Source organism: Mixophyes fleayi, chromosome 3, assembly GCF_038048845.1.
Source record: "Mixophyes fleayi isolate aMixFle1 chromosome 3, aMixFle1.hap1, whole genome shotgun sequence".
NCBI lineage: Eukaryota > Metazoa > Chordata > Amphibia > Anura > Limnodynastidae > Mixophyes > Mixophyes fleayi.
The window spans coordinates 348,950,746-348,965,617 of NC_134404.1; the positions used below are offsets into that span (position 1 = coordinate 348,950,746).

The 14,872-nt window shown below is 45.9% G+C and overlaps 1 protein-coding gene across 4 annotated transcripts in view; it reads right to left on the bottom strand.

Annotated features, from left to right (window-relative positions):
- Positions 1 to 2,796: 2,796 nt before the first annotated feature.
- The window catches only part of LOC142145060 (cullin-9-like), a 152,283-nt gene continuing 140,207 nt past the window's right edge, over positions 2,797 to 14,872 (bottom strand). For 3 of the 4 annotated variants that reach the window (XM_075204535.1, XM_075204537.1, XM_075204538.1), the window contains 7 exons: positions 11,787 to 11,882; positions 11,524 to 11,699; positions 6,009 to 6,142; positions 5,741 to 5,926; positions 3,546 to 3,652; positions 3,254 to 3,436; positions 2,797 to 2,997 (listed from right to left, as the gene is read on the bottom strand). In XM_075204535.1, coding sequence (XP_075060636.1) covers positions 2,812 to 2,997; positions 3,254 to 3,436; positions 3,546 to 3,652; positions 5,741 to 5,926; positions 6,009 to 6,142; positions 11,524 to 11,699; positions 11,787 to 11,882 — 1,068 coding nt within the window. In that variant the 3' untranslated portion in view covers positions 2,797 to 2,811. The remainder of the gene's footprint in view (positions 2,998 to 3,253; positions 3,437 to 3,545; positions 3,653 to 5,740; positions 5,927 to 6,008; positions 6,143 to 11,523; positions 11,700 to 11,786; positions 11,883 to 14,872) is intronic. The other variant, XM_075204536.1, reaches the window with a different exon arrangement.

The window sequence follows — 14,872 nt, forward strand, 5'->3', positions numbered from 1 at the left end:
CTATACACACACACACACACCGTTGCCTCTATACACACACACACACACACACACACCGTTGCCTCTATATACACACACACACACCGTTGCCTCTATACACACACACACACACCGTTGCCTCTATACACAAACACACACACACACCACTGCCTCTATACACACACACACACACACACACACCGTTGCCTCTATACACACACACACACACACACACACACATACACACACACATCATTGCTGTTCCTGGGAATTTACTGACCTGTAGAAATGCTCAAAGGAATTAGCTAGTTCTAGCTCAGACAAGCACAGGACAAACTCCAAGAATTGCTGGAGATGCTCCAGAGACTGTAACATAAGTTAAATACTGACTGTTTTTTCATGTAACACACAAATATCAACTTGAAATTTCAGTGTACAAATAAGCTATCAAGTATTTGTGTGTTACATGAAAAAACAGTCAGTATTTAACTTATGTGCAAAATAGAAAACTGATTTTCACCCTTTGTATTGTAACATGGTTTTGTCCAGGAGACTTAAGTAAGACATTTCTTGCCTAAGTTCCTCAATGAATCAGCCCTGTGTCTTATCATTTGTAAACACACACACACACACACACACACACCACTGCCTCTATACACACACACACACCACTGCCTCTATACACACACACACACCGTTGCCTCTATACACACACACACACACACACACACACACACACACACACACACACACACACACACACACCACTGCCTCTATACACACACACACCACTGCCTCTATACACACACACACACACACCGTTGCCTCTATACACACACACACACACACCGTTGCCTCTATACACACACACACACACACACACACACACACACACACACACACACCACTGCCTCTATACACACACACACCACTGCCTCTATACACACACACACACACCACTGCCTCTATACACACACACACACACACACCACTGCCTCTATACACACACACACCACTGCCTCTATATACACACCACTGCCTCTATATACACACCACTGCCTCTATACACACACACACACACACACACACACACACACCGTTGCCTCTATACACACACACACACACACACACACACCACTGCCTCTATACACACACACACACCACTGCCTCTATACACACACACACACACACACACCGTTTCCTCTATACACACACACACACACACCACTGCCTCTATATACACACACACACACCGTTGCCTCTTTACACACACACACCACTGCCTCTATACACAAACACACACACACACACCACTGCCTCTATACACACACACACACCACTGCCTCTATACACACACACACACCGTTGCCTCTATACACACACACACACACACACACCGTTGCCTCTATATACACACACACACACACCGTTGCCTCTATACACACACACACACACACCGTTGCCTCTATACACAAACACACACACACACCACTGCCTCTATACACACACACACACACACACACACATCATTGCTGTTCCTGGGAATTTACTGACCTGTAGAAATGCTCAAAGGAATTAGCTAGTTCTAGCTCAGACAAGCACAGGACAAACTCCAAGAATTGCTGGAGATGCTCCAGAGACTGTAACATAAGTTAAATACTGACTGTTTTTTCATGTAACACACAAATATCAACTTGAAATTTCAGTGTACAAATAAGCTATCAAGTATTTGTGTGCTACATGAAAAAACAGTCAGTATTTAACTTATGTGCAAAATAGAAAACTGATTTTCACCCTTTGTATTGTAACATGATTTTGTCCAGGAGACTTAAGTAAGACATTTCTTGCCTAAGTTCCTCAATGAATCAGCCCTGTGTCTTATCATTTGTAAACACACACACACACACACACACACACCACTGCCTCTATACACACACACACACCACTGCCTCTATACACACACACACACCGTTGCCTCTATACACACACACACACACACACACACACACACACACACACACACACACACACCACTGCCTCTACACACACACACACACACACACACACACACACACACACACACACACACACACACCACTGCCTCTATACACACACACACACACCACTGCCTCTATACACACACACACCACTGCCTCTATACACACACACACACACCGTTGCCTCTATACACACACACACACACACACACACACACACACACACACACACACACACCACTGCCTCTACACACACACACACACACACACACACACACACACACCACTGCCTCTATACACACACACACACACCACTGCCTCTATACACACACACACCACTGCCTCTATACACACACACACCACTGCCTCTATACACACACACACACACCGTTGCCTCTATACACACACACACACACACACCACTGCCTCTATACACACACACACACACACACCACTGCCTCTATACACACACTCACACACACACACCACTGCCTCTATATACACACACACACCGTTGCCTCTTTACACACACACACCACTGCCTCTATACACAAACACACACACACACCACTGCCTCTATACACACTCACACACCACTGCCTCTATACACACACACACACCGTTGCCTCTATACACACACACACACACACACACACACACCGTTGCCTCTATATACACACACACACACCGTTGCCTCTATACACACACACACACACACACACACACACACCGTTGCCTCTATATACACACACACACACCGTTGCCTCTATACACAAACACACACACACACCACTGCCTCTATACACACACACACACACACACACACACACACACATCATTGCTGTTCCTGGGAATTTACTGACCTGTAGAAATGCTCAAAGGAATTAGCTAGTTCTAGCTCAGACAAGCACAGGACAAACTCCAAGAATTGCTGGAGATGCTCCAGAGACTGTAAATCTGAGGAATCGATGCATATCACAATTATCTGCTGATTAATGTACCGAGCAAACTGCTCCGTCACCTGCAAATTAGTCATCAGAGTGAGGAAACCTGCCCAATAAAACCACAGCACCACACAAATATAAGAGGGTAACTGGGCAAATTGAAGGGAAAAAAGAGGGTTGGGGGGTGGTCCACACATGGATGATGGGACTACAGAGGTAATGCTTACTCAATAAATGGGTGTGGCCGTGTTCTAGATGATTATGTTTTGATCAGAAAAATGGTGTGTCCTAATGTTAGCAGCTATGCATTGGGCTGCTGACACATGCACTTACATGTATCGCGGTCAGGAATGAAAGCTGTAACAGCCCCTCACAAAATCCCTGGCGCAGAGAGAGTAAAAACCGTGTCTGTTGGCCAAACATCTCTTCCATTGCCCGTCTGAGAGACAGGTACAGAGAACAGAACCGAGGAACCAGATCTACATCATTCCACGAGACCTCCAGAAATCGCTGCACCTGGGGGAGAGAGTAGCAATTACACTTTACTACAGTGCCAGCCCTAACCTATTGGAGAGTTATAGATAGAGCTCAATCACACTTACACCAGTACGGGCCGGACACTTACCTGCTTCTGAACCACTCCCTGCCAGCACTGAGCGATCCCTGCCATACTGCTCAAGCCGGGACTGGTGACTTTCACACAAACACTGGAGGAATCCCGGCTTTTCCCATCTGCAGAGAGAAGTAGATGGATGTTTGTTGGGTACACTCTGGGGAGTGCTGGCAAAGTTCAGCCCGGGGGGCAAGACTCAACTCAGCAGCCTATTTTAAATGACAAAGAGTGCTGGTGGCCCACTGACCCAGCCCAAGATAGCCCTCTATGGGACTGGCCTGGGGGGCAGATGCCCCCCTGCCCCCCAGCCCAGCCTGCCCCTGGGTACACTACCTGGTGTATCAATGCAAAGTCTACATCCTACACAGGAACTAATGTAACATCACCTACCCCCTCTTGTATCAAATCACCTACCTAACATCCCATTACTTATCTATACACAGTTACCTGTGACAGGATGGGCTATTGAAGAGTTGGTTTTACAGCTTTGTTTTGGCATTCCTCTTACCATCAGTAACCCAGCGTTACTGACTACTTCTACTGGTGCTATATGGCCACCAGACACCAACTTAAGTGTGAATTGCACAACACTGTGGTGCCCACATTTGTATGAGAATAGCTGATAGCACAGGCTCTATCACCATCATATTGAACCACTGACTGCTGGGTGGTCTGTGTAGCTGCTGCAGCCCCTCTTTGCTTATAACTTTGACTTGACTACTTACTTTGGATCAGTACTGCTGGTTAGAGGGCAAAGCATTGTGTCAGGACACTGGGCACAACGCAGGACAGCCATGACATACATGAGCGTTTTACCGCTTATCTGTAGGTTACAGGAACACAGAAACTATTGGCTTCTTTCAGGCATAGTGATGCTCGTTGCTCTTAGTAGCTCTTACACACAACACCACACAGATACATCAATGTATGCTCCATATATGGGGTCATCAACAATTTCCACCCTGACATAAATTCAAATAAGCACTTAAAATACTGGTTAAACTATATTGTGTGATGTGAACAGGGTGGGAAAGGGGATAGACTGCCCCAGTGGATCCCAAACTTTTTCAGTTCCAGGCACCCTTAGGGTCTGCATAATTTTTTCAAGGCACCCCTAAGCCAAAATAGTTACCAAGTAGTCCCCCACCTTGCTTACCACCTGTCCTGGCCGAGGCACCCCTGTGAGATCACCGAGGCACCCCTGTGAGATCACTGAGGCACCCCTGTGAGATCACCGAGGCACTCCTGGGAGATCACCGAGGCACCCCTGTGAGATCACCCCTGTGAGATCACCGAGGCACCCCTGTGAGATCACCGAGGCACCCCTGTGAGATCACCGAGGCACCCCTGTGAGATCACTCAGGCACTCCTGTGAGATCACCGAGGCACCCCTGTGAGATCACCGAGGCACCCCTGTGAGATCACCGAGGCACCCCTGTGAGATCACCGAGGCACCCTTGTGAGATCACCGAGGCACCCCTGTGAGATCACCGAGGCACCCCTGTGAGATCACCGAGGCACCCTTGTGAGATCACCGAGGCACCCCTGTGAGATCACCGAGGCACTCCTGTGAGATCACCGAGGCACCCCTGTGAGATCACCGAGGCACCCCTGTGAGATCACCCCTGTGAGATCACCGAGGCACCCCAGGGAGATCACCGAGGCACCCCTGTGAGATCACCGAGGCACCCCTGTGAGATCACCGAGGCACCCCTGTGAGATCACCCCTGTGAGATCACTGAGGCACCCCTGTGAGATCACCGAGGCACCCCAGGGAGATCACCGAGGCACCCCTGTGAGATCACCGAGGCACCCCTGTGAGATCACGAGGCACCCCTGTGAGATCACCGAGGCACCCCTGTGAGATCACCGAGGCACCCCAGGGAGCCTAGGCGCACAGTTTGGGAACCACCAGACTGCCCTGATAACAGGGGTTGGCACATCCTCAGGCACAGTCTATAAATGGCAGGAACTGAAGGCTTATATATGTGTTGTCTGCAACAGAAGCATTATGGCCACCTGCGTGTCATCATACAAATTCACACAAACCCCATTGATTAATCAGCAGGTAACATCAACAATGTTATTATACCTGTTCCTCAAGCTAAGTCTTTAGAAAAACTTACCAAGGGGCTTCAGTCCAGCAGTGTCCACAGCCCCCAGTATGTAAATAGATAAACACAATGTACCCTTCGCAATATACTCACTTATTTTACTAGGAGGCTTGAGCTCCACAGTGTCCGGGGGGCTGTTGTCTACATGGACCAGTAGATGAGTCAGTCGGCGCACACGGGAGTTGAAGACAGAAGTTCGTGACTTGGGACGTCTAGAGAGCTGAATGTTCTCCAGGTACCGCGTGAGAAGCCAGCTCAGGGAGCTCACTCCTTCAGAGTCTGGAAAAGAGAAGAGTTACGGGTTCAGGCATCCCACTATTATTCCTGGAGAAATGTTATTTGCAGCTGGAATATTCTGCACCTGAGGTAGTGATGCTCTGTACCAGGGGGGTTATTAGCGCCTCCCAGCACATCCGGCCTAGAGCCTGGGCAGCCTCATCATCAGGTAGAAACCGCTCTGCAAACTCCTGCTCGTGTGACAATGCACGGTTCAGTCTGCAACAACACAGTTTAGATCAGTCTATAGGGTTAATATACAACAACAGAGATTTCCTTTTCAGACCTTGACAATCCACTTGGACATCGGTTAATATATGAATTTTATATTGTAATATGTAGTTTGTTCAGTATATGTTTTTTACAAAAAAAATTAGAATTTTAATATATTTATGGTGGTATTTTTATTTGGTTTAAGTGTTATGCGCTCTTTCATTTTGTTTTGTTTCGGGTTTTTTTTTTTGCTCCTAAAAGAAGATAGAATAGACAGAAAAACACTGTTAACATCAAATCCAAAGGCCCAGGTCTGTGGATCATCCTCCAATAGTGATACCACAATACCAATGCACTGCTACTGCTCCTCTGAACCAGACCCTGTTGGTCTGAGTTTAAAATATAGCTTGCATGGGAGAGCTATATCATATCGTGGCTGGGGAGGATTATCGCTATTAAGATGAACTTGGTCCCTAAGCTTCTATATCTTTTTCAGACTCTCCCGGTGAGGGTTCACGACTCCGTGTTCAGAGATTTGCATTCCTACTTCCTAAAGTCTATATGGCGTTCCAAGCCCCCTAGATTCTCGGTAGCAGTGCTCAAGAAACCCAGGGCTCGGGGAGGCAGGGGTTTTCCAGACATTAATTTTTATTATTTGGCATCCCATCTGACACAGGTGGCGGTAACCTATGCCCCTTACCAGTCCATAGCATGGGTGGATCTGGAGACCCACTATGTTGGGGTCCCCTCTATGGCATCACTCTGGGGCCTGGCCAATGTGGATAGACCACCAGCGGCCTCCTCTCTCCAATCTCTTAAATTCTGTTTGTCCCTTTGGGACTCATGCCGGGTCAAATATAAATTGTCCTCCCTTATCTCACCCCTGACTCCTCTCTGGGGCAACCCACACTTCCCTCCTGGCAATTCAACACAGCAATTTAAACATTGGAAAAAGGCGGTTATACGGGTGGTTTCGGACCTGGTGGTCAATCAGACTTGGGCTTCTATGTCGGAACTTCATCGTAGCTTTCGTCCCCTTTTTTTGAGTACTTCCAGGTCCGACAATTCGCCATGTCCATGCCCCCCCAGGAGGCTCTCCGGGCCCCGACCTCTTTTGAGTATATGTGTCTACATTCCCCTCTCACTAAAGGGATGATCTCCCAGATATATAATTGGCTCATAGACTACACTTTCGATACTCCAGGCCTACATGAGTGGGAAAGGGATCTGGGACCTCCTCCAGATGACTCATGTTGGGAGGAGATCAGGGAGGGGATTGCCAAGAGCTCGATCTCTACACTAATTAAGGAAACAGTCTATAAAGTGTACTATAGATGGTACTATACTCCTGATAAGCTGTCTCAAATGTTTCCTACGACCACTCCGAGCTGCTGGCGGGAATGTGGCCAGAGAGGTACGATGTTACACATATGGTGGACCTGCCCTCACATAGTTCCTTTCTGGAACATGGTTCTTATGCTTATAAACTCTGTGGCGGAACAACAGATAACTAAGGACCCCTGGTCATTCCTTGTCTCTCGCCCTATACCTGATGAGAGTGGGCCTTCTTATAAGCTTATCTCCCACATCTTGGCAGCTGCTAAATCTCTAATAGCGAAACATTGGAAAGACCCTAGGGCTCCCTCTATGCAGGAATTACGGTCCTATATAGGACATGTTGCAGGCATGGAGAGTATAACGTGTTACCTTCATGATAAGTCATATAACTTCGATAAGGTGTGGTCCTCGTGGTTTTTACTAGAAAGCCGTAGCTGCCTTTCCAGTATGGCTCCCCCTCCTGCAGAGGGAATGTAGCTTTTGGGCCGCCTCCGGACCCCCCAGGCTGGATATGGTGCGCTGCTGGTGAGTAATGTTTGTATGCTAGTTTTCTTTTTGGTAGCCAATGTAGCCGTGTGGCTTAGCTTTTCCTAGCAATGTTCCAAATTTGCTTATTTACTTATCAACAATATTGTTAACAGTACTGTGCCTTTCTACCTCCCGTCCCTCCTTCCTCTTTCCCCCTCCCCTCACCCCCATTCCCCATGATATAAAAGTATAAAACATAGAGGAGACATCTTGAATGTTAATATTTTATTGTCAAACGTGTTGATTGTGTTTTTCCTGTTGTTTCCTCTTTAAATAAAGAGTTTAAAAAAAAAAAAAAATATATAGCTTGCAGGTCTTCTGAAAATTCTGGAACAATTTGCTGTCTCCAGAGAATCCGTCTGGTAAATTAAGGGAAGAAGCCCAAGTGGTACTGACTGTGCTGCATCTTCTTGAGCAGATACTCACAAGGACAGAAGCTGGACAATCTGTGAGAGGACTTGCAGCTGGTTGGCTGGGATTTGAGCAGAAGAAATTTGGCTTGCCTCCTTGGGTGTCAGGGCCAATAAACATGTAGGCTTACGATAATGTTATAGGCAATATGATCAGAAACTACTAGAACCACTTCATATTCTGTCCTTGGATTTTGATACAGGCTAAAGTTATCTCTGAAGAAATTACAGAGCGTTAATGAAACGTATTAGGTTCAAGCGAGACTTTATTTATTTATCTGAAAACCAAGCGATCATGCTTTTGCTTATATGAAAGATAGCTATCTTCATTTATACACTGTACCAAGTGGTATATTATTTGGTACTAAGCCTGCTGCCTACTCCGCTGTTAAACTAATTGTATCACATAATATTTGCGGATGTGAAGTTCTGAACACCGTCAATTGTTTTGCTGTGTTTATCTTTCCACCTGAGGTATTCCTCATTCGGAGGCATCCTGCTATGGGAGGTTTGCACATATCTATAAGAGGCACTATTTACGGACTCCATCTCCAGCTGTTTTTAGGAGGGCTATCAGCATTTGCTACAAATCAAAGTGAAAATGAGCCCCCCAGACTGGTATAACAGTAACATCTCTGCTCACGGCCATTACATCCTATTACGGATACCTATCAGCCTGTTCACAATTTGCACCAATATTTAAAAGGCTATCTAGCTAATTCAAGTGTTTGTCTCACTGATACATGTTAGTGATTCAGATGTTTATAAACAGTGTGTGCCTATCCTTATCCACTGTCGTTTAACTTATGTACCAGCTGCTGGCATATATGCCGTATACTTGCAGCATCTTCTTCTTTATTGTAAAAATGGAAATATAAAGATATATCAATATATCTAAGAATGGAAATGTGTTGATCATAGTGTTATCATCATCAACATTTATTTATATAGCGCCAACAAATTCTGTGGCGCTTTACAATTGGGAACAAACATTAATAAAACAATACTGTTCAATACATACAGACAAGAGGGCCCTGCTTGCAATCTATGGGACAATGGTTTGATACACAAGGGTAAGTTCTACATCATATTGCCTATTTGCAGCGTTGGACTGGCCCACCGGGATACCGGAAGAATCACCGGTAGGCCCTGACGCTTTAAGGCCACACCCCCTTTTTGAAGAGGGAGGGGCCAGCGGGTGACTTCCCCCCCCCTCCCCCTGTGCGTAGCTTATTCCATTCAGGAGTCACATGGGGCACGCCATGTGACAGATGCCATCATATGTGTGCACTACAGGAAGCGCGACAAGGTAAGTTTGTGTGTTTGTTTAATGTGTATTTAATCATCTGAGGAGATGATCCAGACGGGAATCTCGGCCATCGATGGCATGAATAGTATCGCTCGTGGCCAGAAAATCCTCATCTTCTCTGCTGCAGGTCTCCCCCATAATAAGATTGCAGCACAGATCTGACGCCAGGCAGGACTTGTAAAAAAATAACATGGTTTACTGAAAAAAGTATAATGGCATTGCAGAAAAACTGTACATGTAAAAACTAATCCAATTCTTTGTATGTCCAACATTTTATAGAGTATGGGTTACCTGGATCTTTGTACAGCCTACACTTTCCATCCATCAGAGTCTGGCCAATAGGGAACATTTGTACATTTGTGGTGGTGGTTGGTTACTGCACTTAAGTTCATATTAATGGTGAACTCTATCTGAAACCAGTATCAAAAGGTTGTGTCCTATTGTTATAAGTGGACATAGATTCTCTTCCTTATAAGAACTCACCATAACTGGATCACTATTTAAGTAACAGCAGATTTGTGTGCACACCCACAACATTGTACCTATAATTCTTCTAAATGTCTCAATATTGGTTGAATAAAATACAATAGCAGTCATGGGCTAACCACTCCCCCTCTAGTGTCTGGTCTCGCCTCTATGGTGATTGACCACACTCCTTCTGGTGGGCCCCTACTGTTGCAGTCCCCTGGTGGGCCCCTCAAGCCCCAGTCCGACACTGCATATTTGTCTAGCTAGAATGCAAAGGTTACAAAGTATTGAGTGGGCTGTATGATCAGTCACACAGCAATGTTGGTCAGAGGGTTGTTGTCTTATGTTAGCTGTGTAGAGGGTGGTAATAGGGTAACCTAGAGAGATTAAGATGGCGGTTGAGGAATATTATAAGCTTGCCTGAAGAGGTGGGTTTTCAGTGAACGCTTGAAGGTTTAAAGACCAGAGGAGAGTCTTATTGTGCGAGGGAGGGAATTCAGGGAGTGGGTGCAGCCCGAAAAAAAGTCCTGTAACCGAGAATGGGAGAATGGAAGAGAGACGCAGATCTTGTGCAGAACGGAGATGTCTAGTTGGGAGAAATTTGGAGACAGGTGAGGAGATGTATGTTGGAGCAGTTTTGTTGACGGCCTTGTAGGTTAGTAGAAGAATTTTATATTGGATTTGTTGAAAAACAGGATATTTGATTTGTTGAAAAACAGGATTTATTCTTGCACTACGTATTTATTATTATAAGTTATTAATAAATATTTTTTATATTATTGCTGTGTTAGTGTTACATTTGTGATGAGGGTTAGTGACATTAGGAGCAGGGGGGAGGCGGCATATTGTAGCCTGGGGGGCAAGACTCGACCCAGCAGCCTATTAGGAACATTTTAAAGAAGAAAAAAATGCATGTGGCCCAGTGTCCCAGCCCAGAGTAGCCCACTATGAGACTGGCCCAGGGGGCAGATGCACCCCTGCCCCCCAGCCCAGCCTGCCCCTGATTAGGAGGTTGTGTGTGTTTTTCATACTGTTTCATGAAGTTCACCTATAGTGGTATTAACAGATGGGCGACGCCCTGTTACTCTGAGATGGGCGACGCCCTGTTGCTCTGAGATGGGCGACGCCCCGTTGCTCTGAGATGGGCGACGCCCTGTTGCTCTGAAATGGGCGACGCCCCGTTGCTCTGAGATGGGCGACGCCCTGTTGCTCTGAAATGGGCGACGCCCCGTTGCTCTGAGATGGGCGACGCCCTGTTGCTCTGAGATGGGCGACGCCCCGTTGCTCTGAGATGGGCGACGCCCTGTTACTCTGATGTAATTGCCTTCACTCACCTGCCAAACAGTTGCAGTAAATGTTCCTTCTTGTCACAGATCTCCTGTCCCCAACTGTGAGCTCTACTGGTGTAAAACAAGAATGTTCTTCTGCAAAGCTGTTCCTTAAACACTGGCCAGAATGTCGGCTTTGGTCCCAAGACTTCCAGGCCCCGCACACGTGTGTCAATACCTCCCTGCATGGAGTCAATCCGAGAACATACATAGTTTATGATACCAGCCCCAATACATTAGGATATGTTTCCAACATGACAAATGTTTACCTGCTGACAGCGCTTTATCTTCACCTGAATAATCGGCCAGAAGCGCGTGACGTTCTCAAGGAGCACAACGCGTCCGGCTGAGCTGGAGATGTTCACCTGATAAGAGAGATAGTAATTATTGCTTAGTCTGAAAATAATTAAACAGTCAATAAAGTAAAATAGGTTGTGATGGCAGATTCAATAGATAAGTTTAAGAAAGCATTAGACAAATATTTAGTGGAAAGTGTATCCAGGGATATGATTGTTTATTAAAATGAAGGATTGTAGTGGATCCAGGGAGAATTAGAACTGCAATATTGGGTCTGGAGGAATTTTTCCCGATTGAAACAGATTGGTGGTTGATTAATCTGGATCAATTTCAAATATAAGTGAGGGATCTCAGGAGATCCAAAATAGGTTGAATTTGATGGACTGGTGTCTTTTTTCAACCTCATCAACTATGAGGTTACAATGTTATTTAATGGAGATTCATAATAAAATTAAATATTACTTATAACAACTCAGAAATCCCAAGCCATATTTCAGAAACATATAAGATATGGTGAACCAAACTTAGAAGATAGAAGAATGTGGCTGAACCATGCAATCTAGATTATGATCACTGGCATCACCCTGCTCGTTAAGGCCAATAGCCAATGTGTGCTTCATAAAGTTACCACAGAGCTCTTGCAGGCAATACAACACGGCACAAGTCTAGAAGGAGAAGACACAGGAGACATCTGCCTCACTAGGAGGCTCAGGGATCATGTCCCTATTCAAGAATAAACAAATAAAAAGGAAAACACACGGTGCAGAGAAGTCTAACAATGTAATTTTCTTAAAACATGTCACCCATCCTGATGAGAAGTTGTTAGGACCTGGCTGTTGCAGGCCTATGGGAAAGACTTGGATTTTGCCATATGAAGTGGAACCAAATGGGCTTACTCGATACAATGCACATATTGGTACCATCTACAAGCATTGGGTTTACCCCTTCTGTTACATTTCCTACCTTGTGCCTGACCCCCTTATGTGTTACATAGAGACTGTGTGATCAGGGACTGTCACTGAAAAAAGAAAACTGTTAATTACAATATATTGATGTAAAAAAGAATCCTCATTGTCTGGACAATCATTAATTTAATTGTCTGATGCTGTGTTGACATCTCTTCCTATGGCAGATGCCAAGACCCTGGTATGTGACATTCCCTGAACATGGAAGAGACTGGCACCTTGGTATCTAACATTTCTCTAAATTGAAGGAGAACAAGACCCTGGTATGTGACATTCCCTGAACATGGAAGAGACTGGCACCTTGGTATCTAACATTTCTCTAAATTGGAGGAGAACAAGACAATGGTATGTGATACAACGCCAAGGTGGAGAAGATTGTGACCCTGTTAAGTGACATCCCCCCAAACTTGGAAAAAAAAGAAGACTGTGACTCTGGTTACATGCGCAACGATTGAGGAGACCAGAACCCTAGTATGCAATGTGTCTCTATGATGGAGGAGACCAGGAGCCTAGTATGCAATGTGTCTCTATGATGGAGGAGACCAGGAGCCTAGTATGCAATGTGTCTCTATGATGGAGGAGACCAGGAGCCTAGTATGCAGTGTGTCTCTATGATAGAGGAGACCAGAACCCTAGTATGCAGTGTGTCTCTATGATGGAGGAGACCAGGAGCCTAGTATGCAATGTGTCTCTATGATGGAGGAGACCAGAACCCTAGAATGCAGTGTGTCTCTATGATGGAGGAGACCAGGAGCCTAGTATGCAGTGTGTCTCTATGATGGAGGAGACCAGAACCCTAGTATGCAATGTGTCTCTATGATGGAGGAGACCAGGAGCCTAGTATGCAGTGTGTCTCTATGATGGAGGAGACCAGAACCTTAGAATGCAGTGTGTCTCTATGATGGAGGAGACCAGAACCCTAGTATGCAATGTGTCTCTATGATGGAGGAGACCAGGAGCCTAGAATGCAGTGTGTCTCTATGATGGAGGAAACCAGAACCCTAGAATGCAGTGTGTCTCTATGATGGAGGAGACCAGAACCCTAGTATGCAATGTGTCTCTATGATGGAGGAGACCAGAACCCTAGTATGCAATGTGTCTCTATGATGGAGGAGACCAGAACCCTAGTATGCAATGTGTCTCTATGATGGAGGAGACCAGGAGCCTAGTATGCAGTGTGTCTCTATGATGGAGGAGACCAGGAGCCTAGTATGCAGTGTGTCTCTATGATAGAGGAGACCAGAACCCTAGTATGCAGTGTGTCTCTATGATGGAGGAGACCAGGAGCCTAGTATGCAATGTGTCTCTATGATGGAGGAGACCAGAACCCTAGAATGCAGTGTGTCTCTATGATGGAGGAGACCAGGAGCCTAGTATGCAGTGTGTCTCTATGATGGAGGAGACCAGAACCCTAGTATGCAATGTGTCTCTATGATGGAGGAGACCAGGAGCCTAGTATGCAGTGTGTCTCTATGATGGAGGAGACCAGAACCTTAGAATGCAGTGTGTCTCTATGATGGAGGAGACCAGAACCCTAGTATGCAATGTGTCTCTATGATGGAGGAGACCAGGAGCCTAGAATGCAGTGTGTCTCTATGATGGAGGAAACCAGAACCCTAGTATATAATGTGTCTCTATGATGGAGGAGACCAGAACCCTAGTATGCAATGTGTCTCTATGATGGAGGAGACCAGAACCCTAGTATGCAGTGTGTCTCTATGATGGAGGAGACCAGAACCCTAGAATGCAGTGTGTCTCTATGATGGAGGAGACCAGAACCCTAGTATATAATGTGTCTCTATGATGGAGGAGACCAGGAGCCTAGTATGCAGTGTGTCTCTATGATGGAGGAGACCAGGAGCCTAGTATGCAATGTGTCTCTATGATGGAGGAGACCAGGAGCCTAGTATGCAATGTGTCTCTATGATGGAGGAGACCAGGAGCCTAGTATGCAATGTGTCTCTATGATGGAGGAGACCAGAACCCTAGAATGCAGTGTGTCTCTATGATGGAGGAGACCAGAACCCTAGTATGCAATGTGTCTCTATGATGGAGGAGACCAGGAGCCTAGTATGCAGTGTGTCTCTATGATG